Source organism: Plectropomus leopardus, chromosome 4 (assembly GCF_008729295.1).
Source record: "Plectropomus leopardus isolate mb chromosome 4, YSFRI_Pleo_2.0, whole genome shotgun sequence".
NCBI classification, from domain to species: Eukaryota; Metazoa; Chordata; class Actinopteri; order Perciformes; family Serranidae; genus Plectropomus; species Plectropomus leopardus.
Genome location: NC_056466.1, coordinates 9,355,307 through 9,366,917, shown reverse-complemented (window position 1 = coordinate 9,366,917; position 11,611 = coordinate 9,355,307). Strand labels below are relative to the sequence as shown.

General features: G+C 39.9%; 1 protein-coding gene across 2 annotated transcripts; it reads left to right on the top strand.

Moving 5' to 3' along the window:
• Positions 1–48: 48 nt before the first annotated feature.
• Positions 49–10,192, top strand: LOC121941552 (elongation factor 1-alpha 1). Of its 2 annotated transcripts, none has more exons than XM_042484374.1 (8): positions 49–168; positions 2,040–2,204; positions 3,737–3,916; positions 4,070–4,366; positions 6,110–6,260; positions 6,603–6,859; positions 6,939–7,173; positions 8,254–10,192. In XM_042484374.1, the coding sequence occupies exons 2-8, from the start codon at positions 2,061–2,063 to the stop codon at positions 8,376–8,378; spliced, it is 1,389 nt and encodes a 462-aa protein (XP_042340308.1). In that variant the 5' UTR covers positions 49–168; positions 2,040–2,060; the 3' UTR covers positions 8,379–10,192. The 2 variants fall into 2 exon arrangements, with proteins under 2 accessions (XP_042340308.1, XP_042340310.1); XM_042484376.1 differs by having other exon boundaries at positions 49–175.
• The last annotated feature ends 1,419 nt before the right edge of the window (positions 10,193–11,611 follow it).

Here is an 11,611-nt window from a genome sequence, read left to right as displayed (position 1 = left end):
GTCATTGCAGCACTCCACCTAGTGGCCAAACGTCGTCATTTCAGAAAGTGACGCGTTTGACGACAGTTGACATAGCGATACCTCGGCTGCATCTGTGTCAGTGCAACACAGCAGGCAGCATCTCCCGTGTCATCGCAGTGAACCAGTGAACGCACCACTGAAGCAAAGGTACGACGTATGTATCTTTACAGTGTAATATATTTACTGTGTATCCTGTCAGCATCCAGGAACAGGCATTTTGCAAAGGGCTGGTATTTTTTAGGAACGTTTCTAATAGCTCTTATGTAGGTGCATTATATTGAGAGTTGAAATAGATAGTTGAGAGCTTTGTGGCTTCGATGTCATGGTAGTTTGATCAAGGCGAGCGGTGCCAAAAAAAGTGCAGAGGGGTGCGGGTTGTCATCATAGCTGGCTGTTTGCTGGGTAGGCCTGTATGGCGCAGTTTCAACGGAGAAATATCCCACCTGACATCATGCTGGAATCTTCTCTGTCGATCATTCTGCCACCTCAGACAAATAAACGTGCTGCGTTGATCGTCTGCGAGGTGGATGCTGAGACATGCAGACATTTCTGCTCAGCTCTGCAGCTTAGTGTTCACTGCCTGCTCATTGTGGCACTGTCACGCAGCAGTGTCTTCCTGACATTTTTATCACTCACGCAACTTATTGATTGAGATCAACTGAAGGAGACTTATGTGGGATAAAAAGTCACTGAATCCTGTCGTGTCACAGACATGGGTTAACTTGTCATCATAAGTTTAGCAGGTGTAGGGTTGTTCTGTGATGAGTCTGTGGTGCGATTGTCTGGAAATGTGATTACAAAAATGTGATTACAAAAATGTGTGTGGTTTGGGTGTTTTTTAATATCTCGTTATATCAGCAGAGCGTTACTTCCACTGCTGCCATTAGAGATTATGATTTTGCAGTTTTTATCTCACTATTTTTAAACATGCACATATTGTCTTTAACTGTGTATATAAATTTAAAAAAAATCATTTATGTTGTCCTTGTTCCAAGTTGGCGTCTATTGCTGTGCAATGCAGAAAAACAACAAAAACACCCCGAGTACTTTTATGTTTTGCTACACAGGTTATTTGGTTCTAAAAATCCAAGATCACCTCTTTTTCTAATTCCTTAGTCACTTTGAGGGTCCAAGGACAGAGGGATGTCCTATTCTTTAAAGCCCTCTGAGTCAAGTTGTGGTTTGTGATAATGGGTAATCAAACGTGAAATAATCATCAGTAATGCAGATAAAATGACTAATGAGGTATAGACAAATAACAGAACAAGTTCATAAAGTTACATCGTTTACAATGCAGCCTTTAAAACCAGGACAGGACAACACTTTAAGTATTATGATGTGCAAAATCTAAGAGGACAATAATCTCCTATCACCATATCAATGTAATACTGATATATTGCCCAGCCCTTTTGTTATATCTGCCTCACACTTGGCACATGGGAGAAGATTCAGTTATCACAAGCTGCAACCAAACCACAATATGCCACAAAGTCTGAAACACTGGACCTTAAAGGCAGCGATACCCAACTGATTTGAACAGAGCCAAATGTTTGTTTGTTTTGTTTTGTTTTGTTTTTTTGTTAAGATTTAAAGTCACCTTTGTTCAGTGACAGATTTTTAGAACCTCACCTTTTCTCCTCATGGTTTTAGCCACTGCAAATACAAACTACCGTGCTGTTTTACAAGCTCAGTGGTTTGACTGACAGGACTTTAGCTTTTGAACAAATAAATACCATCTCTGCACGTATTAATTACTTTGCTGTTATTCAGTGTGTAGCTTACAATGGAAGTTTTAAGTTACCTAGTCTGTAATTCTATTATGGTAGTCCTCTCTCTGCACTCTAACAACAGTTACTATAGCATCCAACTCTTATTAGATAACTGTTAATGTTTTATGGAAACAAACTGCAAGTGCATGCAGGTGTAGCTGTCCGTTAAGGAGTGATTGTTCTCCCAGATCAGGGTTCTTTGTCTCATTTGCTTAATGTTTTTGATTCTTGCTTTCTGTGATATCACAGTATATTCCAGGGTGAACTGCAATGGGGAAGGAGAAGCTCCATATAAACATTGTGGTAATAGGACATGTTGACTCAGGCAAGTCCACCACCACCGGCCACCTCATCTACAAGTGTGGGGGCATTGATAAGCGAACAATCGAGAAGTTTGAGAAGGAAGCTGCTGAGGTATGACTCATATTGTTCTTGCTCCAATTCAGATTTCAACTGTGTAACTGCACTTTGCAACACAGGTGTCGAAGTGCAACATTATCCTGTTCTGTCCAAGTGGGTGTCTAACAATTATATTAACCATTTTTGTCTTGTCCTATGTATTTTATGGCCTGTTACTGTACTATTAGGTGGTTGAGTAATAATTCTGTCAGAATTTAGCACAAAAGAAGCTTTTATTGGATTGCTAAAACATAGAACACAACACAAACAGAATGAATGAATTGCCCAGTTTTATTAATCTGTTGATTTCTGGGTGTTTAAAGATTTTTTTCTAAAACATTTGATAGCTGCAGTCCTCATGATGTGTACTTGATTACTCTTTTCACAAACATGTTTTCATTATCTCAGGGGGCTGTCTCATCAGGGATCCGGGCCCAGATCAGAGCACATTTGACCCTTCAGTCCAGTTCATTTGAATAGTAGAAACAGGGAATCAGGCCACTGCCCAAATGCACTTGAAAAAGTGGTGTCTCAGTACAGTTCATGAATACTCTAGTGTGGTGCTCATTAGATGTGAACACCAACTGTATCAAAACACAGAATTGGACTGCTGTTTAAGCAAGACGCTTTTAACTGATCATGAAACAATCTTAATCTAATACAAATGCCTCCATATCAGACAGCAGCGCAGCTCTCTGCGGACATACCCAAATCCAGCTTTGCTGCCGCCTTTGACCTAAAGTCACAGCTGCAGCGGGAGGCAGAGAGCTCTGCGCCTGACAGCAGCAGCTCCCCCTCCAGCCAGGAGCAGAGCTTCTCCTCTCTGGTCCGCCATTTCCCGCTGATGATGATCCCCGGGGTAGCGGTGTATGTCTGCACCGCCCTTTTCTACACAGTAGAACAACAAAAATGTCATGGACATTATGATGCAAGTGCACTCGGTTACGTAACAACAATACTAATGTGAAAGCTGAGAGGGGGGGCAATTGTACTTGGATGTTCCTTGATCCTAGAGGAAAACTAGAGGAGATCAAGCCTTCGTAGTTGTGGCTCCCACTCTGTGGAACGCATTACCTCTCACTGTGAGGACTGCGAATTGCCCTCCACTTTTAAAACACTGCTTAAGACACACTTGTTCACTTTGGCCTTTGGCAGACTATAGTTGATTTTATTCTGTCTTTATTTGTTGTATTTCTCTCTTTCATTTTGTTATTATTGCTTTTATTATTTTTATTATTTCTGCTTATTTTACTGTAAAGCACTTTGGTAGGCCACTGGCTGTGTTAAATGTGCTATATAAATAAAGTCGACATTGACATTGACCTTGACCTAATATGAAAATACCCTTAGCAGTCTTGACCATCCGGTAATCCTTAAAGATTGTTTGCAATGCACAGTACTTTTTTTTGTTTTGCAGATACAGAATCATTTGAAGCTTTTGAGAAAAGCATCTACCAAAGACAAAATATGTACAAATTAAATTGACTGTTACTCTTATTTTTATTAAACATTTCTATTAAAATTGACATGTCTGTATTTTCCCCTAGATGGGAAAGGGTTCCTTCAAATACGCCTGGGTTCTGGACAAGCTGAAGGCAGAGCGTGAGCGTGGCATCACCATCGACATCTCTCTTTGGAAGTTTGAAACCAGCAAGTACTATGTCACCATCATTGACGCTCCAGGACATAGGGACTTCATCAAGAACATGATCACTGGAACATCTCAGGTAGAGGGAGACTGGGAAGAAAAGTAGAAATTGCATGACAAAGAAAGTGGAGGGAGCAAGAAATGTGAAGTAAAGATGTGACAGCATACTTGCAAGGATTGTGTTTGCTGATTGAAAGACTTCTTAATATCTCCCTCTTCTCAATCCTTTCAGGCCGACTGTGCTGTGCTGATTGTGGCTGCAGGTGTTGGTGAGTTTGAAGCCGGCATCTCAAAGAACGGTCAAACTCGTGAACACGCCCTCCTTGCCTACACCCTAGGAGTGAAGCAGCTCATTGTGGGCATCAATAAGATGGATTCCACTGAGCCCAACTACAGCCAGAAACGCTACGAGGAGATTGTGAAGGAAGTCAGTACTTACATCAAGAAAATTGGTTACAATCCTGACACTGTGGCCTTTGTGCCCATCTCTGGCTGGAACGGAGACAACATGCTGGAACCCAGCCCTAATGTGAGTCCTCACCCAAAGTATTTGTATATGTTGACAGTTTTTACAGATACATTAGGAATGAGGATTGAATGTTGTCACATAAACCCCATATGTTTAGAATGGTATCTAAAGTGAGGGCAGGGAATTTAGATATAAAATGGCAACTCCATGATGATTCCATGAGTCTTCTGTTTTTTGGCCCTCTGATAAGTTTAGAAGCTCTACATCTGATTTCGGAGTGAACGGTTGTAGCTGGCACCTTCACTGTATTCAGTGGAAACAGTGGCAGCCATTTTGCTCCTGTGAAAGTGCACAGCTCTCTGCTACTGAGTTCATGATGATTCAGCCGCTTGGTTCCAGTCGCAGAAATGATGCAGGACCTGATTTTAGTGGTATCTAAGTTCCCTGAATGATACACTTCTTCACCAGCAGAGAAGGGATGGATATATGAAGGGATTTTTTTTTTAATTGGCATTGGAGTGTTGTGTACTGTAGGCTCTGAACAAGGTCCGCCCATCCAGTGCAATAGCTTGATCCCGATTATTAGGGGTTAACCATGCCTCTGAGAGGATGTGCGCAAAACAGTCTCTGATTTCTTGTTGCTGAGTGATCATCCGATTAAGTCTCCTGTGACCAGACATTAGTCAGAAGAAGGCTTGGTAGAGGAACAGCTCTCCCTTTAAGATGGGCTAGCCTCGCCCTGATGCTAGCTCTCCTCCCTCTCTTCATCTGGCACTTTCAGTTTCTTTTCTCCCCTCTGGTTGGACTGGCCGCTCGGTATATACCGTTGGTGTGTATCCTCTAGTGGTGCATTCAATCCAAGACCCACACAACTTTTCCCATGTTGATAAATGCTTCTCTATCATAGAAAAGTCGTGCTCCAGCAGAAGGGGCCATGGAGTCTAAAAAAATAGCTAAAAAGTAGCAAGGATTTGAGGAGCTACTGGCTGCTGCATCTACATGCGCTGCCGTCGTCACATAACCCCATTCTATTCATTGTAGCTGTGTGATGAACTTATGCTATGTGAATAGCATTTGCTGTACAGGTGGGTAGGATCTGAGGTGTGAGCAGGTGGAGTTGTGTCCTGTAACAGCTAATCTATAATATAAAACATTGATGCAGCTTAGGTGATAACTGCTCACTGTCTGAGAGTACCTTCATTGACAGCTGTTGCCGGAGGCCTTATGTTTTTCAGTTTGTCTGTCTGTACCATTTCTGGAACGCGGTATCTTAGAAACCTTTTAAGGGAATTTCTTCAAATTTGGCGTTGGCGTCCACTTTCACTCAAGGATGAACCGATTAAAATTTGATGGTCAAAGGTCCATGTGACCTTATATAACAGGTTTTTGGCTACAACTCATATGCTAGTCAGGTCAAAGGTCAACTTTACTGTGGCATCATAATGATCTGCTAAAACTCTTTTCTGGCCCTTATTCAGCGCCATAACTCAGGAACAGAGAAGATATTTGGTCGGATACTGAATTGGGAACACTACTCTTAAAACTGTGCTGATTGTATACATCTTCTGTGCTGTGGGGTTGAAGATGTGTAGGAAGCATCCAGGTTTTAGAATTTGTAGATTCCTTGATGTAGCATCCATATTTTTCAGAATTGCCTAATGTCATGGCTACATTTGAGTCTGGACAGACTTGGATGTCAACTGTTGATGGCGGAGGCATACAACAGTGAGGCAGTAGTTTTAGTTTATCATGGCAGTCACGTATTTGTAAGCCGTGTTACTCTAAGCACCTGTCTTTCTACAGATGACCTGGTTCAAGGGCTGGAAGATTAACCGTAAAGATGGAAATGCCTCAGGCACCACACTGCTGGAGGCTTTGGATGCCATCCAGCCTCCCACACGCCCCACTGACAAGCCCCTCCGTCTGCCTCTGCAAGATGTCTACAAGATTGGAGGTGGGGGCAGTTTTTGTGTACGTGTCTGTAAAGCTAATAGTTGTGTGATTTGTATTTGGGAGAACAAACTTGAAAGTTGTTAGTGCCCCAATTATAAAGTTCTTAAAGTGATACTAGATCATATGTTGAATGTATTTTAGGAATCAGAACACCATGTGACAAAAAGAGCAGACCGTAATTAGGTCTGGAAAGAGTTCACACTTGTTCTTTTTATCCAGTCAGTGTCTGTCCTTTTTTTCCAAGTATCGTCTCATAAAAATGCTCAGGCATGTCATTAAAGCTTGAAGTATCAGTTTAATTCATGCAGTTGTTTTAAAAGCTGCTCATCCTCCTCTTTGCCAGGCATTGGGACTGTACCAGTGGGTAGAGTTGAGACAGGAATCCTAAAACCTGGCATGGTGGTGACCTTTGCTCCTGTCAACGTCACCACTGAGGTCAAGTCTGTGGAGATGCACCATGAGGCCCTGAACGAAGCGCTGCCTGGTGATAACGTGGGCTTTAACGTCAAGAATGTGTCTGTCAAAGATATTCGCCGTGGAAACGTAGCTGGAGACAGCAGGAATGACCCACCACAGGAGGCAGCTGGCTTCACTTCTCAGGTCAGCATACAAAGGTTATCTACTGACTTAAACAACTGTACTTCGATGCATGCCTTAACCTGTCTCTGTTGCTCTCCAGGTGATTATCCTGAACCACCCTGGTCAGATCAGTGCTGGCTATGCTCCTGTGCTGGACTGCCACACTGCACACATTGCATGCAAGTTTGCAGAGCTCAAGGAAAAAATTGACCGTCGCTCTGGTAAGAAGCTTGAAGACAACCCCAAGACCCTGAAGTCTGGTGATGCTGCCATTGTGGACATGATCCCCGGCAAGCCCATGTGTGTGGAGAGCTTCTCTGAGTACCCACCACTGGGTAAGTTACCCGCAGGATATCTGTTCATTTGTCAGGCTACAACTCTAATATACTTTGGTATTTCACTCAAGGTGATTCTGAATTAAAATTAAACATTAAAGGGACAATTCACTCCAAAATCAAAAAGTAATATTTTTCCTCTTACCTATAGAACTATCTACCCATCTAGATTGTTTTGGTGTGAGGTGCAGAGTGTTGGAAATACTGGCTGTAGAGATGTGTGCCATCTTTGCATCATAATCGGACTAGATGAACTAGATGGAACTAGACAAAAGCTAACTTTCCTTTTTTTCTTCTTTTAAATGGATTTTTGTCTCTTTGTATCATTCTGAGTCACGTCTCTAATTTCGGAGGGTTTTGCGGGACCGTGAATACAGCGCAGACAGAGCTCTCCATGAGTTCTTTTTTCCTTAGATGCAGTTTCTGAGTCATAGGGTGGATAATGGATCCGTCTATCCATTAAGCGCTGATCAGATTAATGGATGAGGGGAGCAGCTGCTGTGACCGAATGTGAACTGTTTGAACCAGCAAAATGAACAAAGTTTCTTTTTCTGTGTCCCTGACATTCTGCTGCTCCATCTTTTCTTAAAGTACACGCTGCCATCCGAGATGGTGATGCAGTGAATAATCAAAAGATGTATATATTACAACAACGCTCGTTATTAGTGGTCCAACTCCAGAAATAGAAAATCAAATTGTGGTGAAAGATGTGGTTGGCTGCCAAAAATAATGAATGTGTGGGTAACCCTGGGTCACAAAGTCTGAAAAGAGACGTTGCTGCTGAGTTTGTCAAATGTATTTTATCAGCACTTAAAGCACTACAAGCCAAGTGCCATCTAGTTCCATTATATTTAAGAGAAGGCAGACATTTCTATTGTCGATAATTCAACACTTGGCAACGCACACCAAAACAGCCAAGACTGATAAATAGTACTAATGGTAAGAGGAAAAATATGAATTTTTGATGTTGGGGTGAACTGTTCCTTCAAACCTTATGTTAACTTCACTGATAACGTGAACTTAAGTTTAATATAATAGATATATTAGATACTAAATGTATTTTTCATCATCTCTCCTCAGGGAGGTTTGCTGTCCGTGACATGCGTCAGACTGTAGCTGTGGGAGTGATTAAGGGCGTGGAAAAGAAAGCCCCCACCAGCGGTAAGATCACTAAGTCCGCACAGAAGGCGCAGAAGGTGAAATGAACGTTGTGCTGGGCTGCTGCCCCAAACGCTCACCATGGCTGGCGACACACTAACACCTTGCACCTTCTGCACACCATAGTCAGCATCTGGTCTATTATCACAATGCATCGCAAAAGCAGGAGAAGGAAAAAAATAACTACCATACTGTTAGTAATAAACACATTACCACACTGTTGTATGCAGAACAACACAATACATTTGCATTACAGCTCTCTGGTTGTGTGCTGTTGTAATTAGAATTCTGCTGCTTGTTGATCTTAGCTGCTTAGCACCAATAATAAGGCCGAGTTGTTCTTTTGCTGTTAAAGTAGTGCTCTGTGTTCTAGCTTTAAAAAATATATATGCAACTAGCCAGAAATAGATTGGTTTGCATGTTTGCTATTTGCACCTTAGAGAAAGAAGCTTCAGAAACTCTGTCTGATACATGCAATCTTCATGCCTTGTACTTTGCTTGACTTAAGCTCCCACGCAGTAGCTCTGTTAAATGTTAGAGTTACTGTTTAATTCATGCACTTTAATCACTGTAATTCATGAGCACATGATCATAAAAGTAAAGATGTTTAAAGTGAACATTTATGTCCCTGGTGTCACTGAACCCAAACCACTGACGATCCTCACTGTTTTTAGTGAATGATGGTGACAGAGCAAAAATCAAACTCTTCATAGAATTTCCTTTATTGATGAATGAGAGTAAAAGTTCACTTGCATTTTCATTACATTACAGGCTTGATAAATCTAATTGATATTATTACTAGTGTGTAAATATGTGCACATAATTTAAATAAATTAAAAGACACAAGACAGAATGTTAACATGTCAAAGGCCCATTTTATGCCCAGTAGCAAACTGATCTCTGAATTAAAAAAAAACAGAACAACTAAAATGCCTCGGGTGAGAACATTAATAAGGAGAGAAAATGAAAAACCACCTCTCTTTGGAGGAACCTAATGCACTTTTCAGTAAATTGTAGATATGGAGATGATTATGTACCACAAAAGCAAGGCACCAATATACTGTATGTACTGCACATTTTGTAGACTTCATATCAGAGCTGAGGTCTTTTTTTTTTTTTTTTATACCTCTGATGCAATCAGGTTTAACTATAAATAGTGATTTGTCTTAATGACATGGCATTCATTCTGTTATAGATAGGTTTGGATATGACAACCTCTTCATGCAAAATATATTTCAATATCTGAAAGAAAGTAAAATTCACTTCTGACCTCCTTCACATATATTCTGGTCTTTGATATCTTCATTGAGGTACTGCGAAGTTAGGGTGATTAATCACCGCTGAGGCTTTGGATGCTTTATGGGTAGTATTTACCTGCAGCTTGAGGCGCAACAATTATTTTCCTACACCTTGAAAAGAGCCATATAACCTTACCTGATGCACCTGATTCTGTACCATGCAACAGGAATACATTCTGCAGCGAGTCACTTTTAAGGAAGCAAAAATAATCCCATGACACTTTATGAAAAAAGCAAACACTGACCCTGATTTAAATAAGATATCTTCCTTTCATGTAAAAACAGGGTGGCAAAAAGCCAAATGCAGCACAAAGTTAGATTTCTGAACATTGCTTTCAGTGTATCTGTTTCTGAACCAAAACAAAGTGCTTTGCTAAAACACACATATTCTGACAAAACAAACTGTTTTTAAAGTAAGAAATGACATTCAAGATGTGTTTCAATACATGGCTGTCATCAGCTGAAAACCAACTTGCCGGTGCATAATTTATTAGCAACTCCTCTTTGCTGTACCTAAGAACTTCCTCAGTACAATGGATATGCAGAGTCACAGTTGACTGTGTGCGTATACAGGTGTCTACATGCACGTGTGTGCTTTGAAGTGGTGCATGTCATAATACAGCTGACTGTTGGTAGAGGTGACATAACTAGATACTTGGCAGTTACAGCAACATTGTAATTTCTCTTTTTAATCTGGGCTTTCCAGGTTATGGTTGTCAGAGTTCCAAAATACACCAGTTCAGAGTTAACCTAAAAGAAAAAAATAAATAGGACCCATCCTCCTATTTACATCAAATCACTTGGACAATACATGCTGTGTTGTGGAAATGTTGACGCATGTTGGTAGTATGATGCAAATCAGTTAGCAGACTTTTCAAACTTGCTTACTCAAACTAATTTTAGTAAAGTATTTTACAGTGACTTTTCAAAACTATCTGTACTTAAACGCCATAACCACACTAGGGCTGTCATTAGTTGGAGGATTGAGATTCTTTAGGTTAAGAAGTGTTTTGTTGGGTTTTTTTTGTCAATGTCATAGAAAAGTTGAAAAAAGTACACATGGGGTGTAACAAAAGCCATAGTATGTCAAAAACTCATAGTATAATATGTCTAAAATGAATTGTACTTTAGTATGTCATAAAAATCATAGTATGGTATGTCATAAAATGTCAGTCATTGTATAGTATGTTCAAAAAAGTAGCAGTATAGTATGTCATTGAAAAAAGTCATATGTGTCATTTAAAAGACATAGTACAGTAAACAGTAATTGTATAGTATGTCTAGAAAAGTCATAGTATAGTATATCCAACAAAGAATGGTATAGTATGTCAAAAAAGTCAAAGTATGTAAATATGCCATCGCATGGAAGTAAAAAAAAAAAGTCATATACTATGTCAAAAGTAAAAGTCATAGTATAGTTTGTCCAAAAAGTTTGTATGTGTTGTATGTCAAAGAAAGTCATCATATAGTGTCATAAAAAGTCATAGTACAGTATGTCATAAAATATGGAATAGTCAAAGTATAGTATGTCAAAAAAAGGTTTAGTACAGCATGTCAAAAAGGTCATTGTATAGTATGTTATAAAAAAGTCATAAAAGGGTACAGTATAGTTCACCTTAAAAAGTCATAGCATGTCAGAAAGGTCATAGTATGGTACGTTCAAAATGAGTCACACTATGTCAAAGAATTCATAGTATTGGTATAAAATCATCCAACCATAGCTAAGAAATGTCATAGTATTTCAAAAGTCAGTATGTTAAAAAAATAAGTCATAGTACCACCACAAAAAAATCATAGTATAGTATATAAAAACAACATAGCACAGTATGTCATGGAAATTATAGTATAGTTATGTAATAAAAAGTGTCTAAAAAAGTCAAAGTATAGTATGCCAAAAAAAGCATTTGAACAGTATGTTATAAAAAAGACTTAGTATAGTATGTTATAGTAAGTCATAGTATGGTATGTCCAGAAAGAGTCAC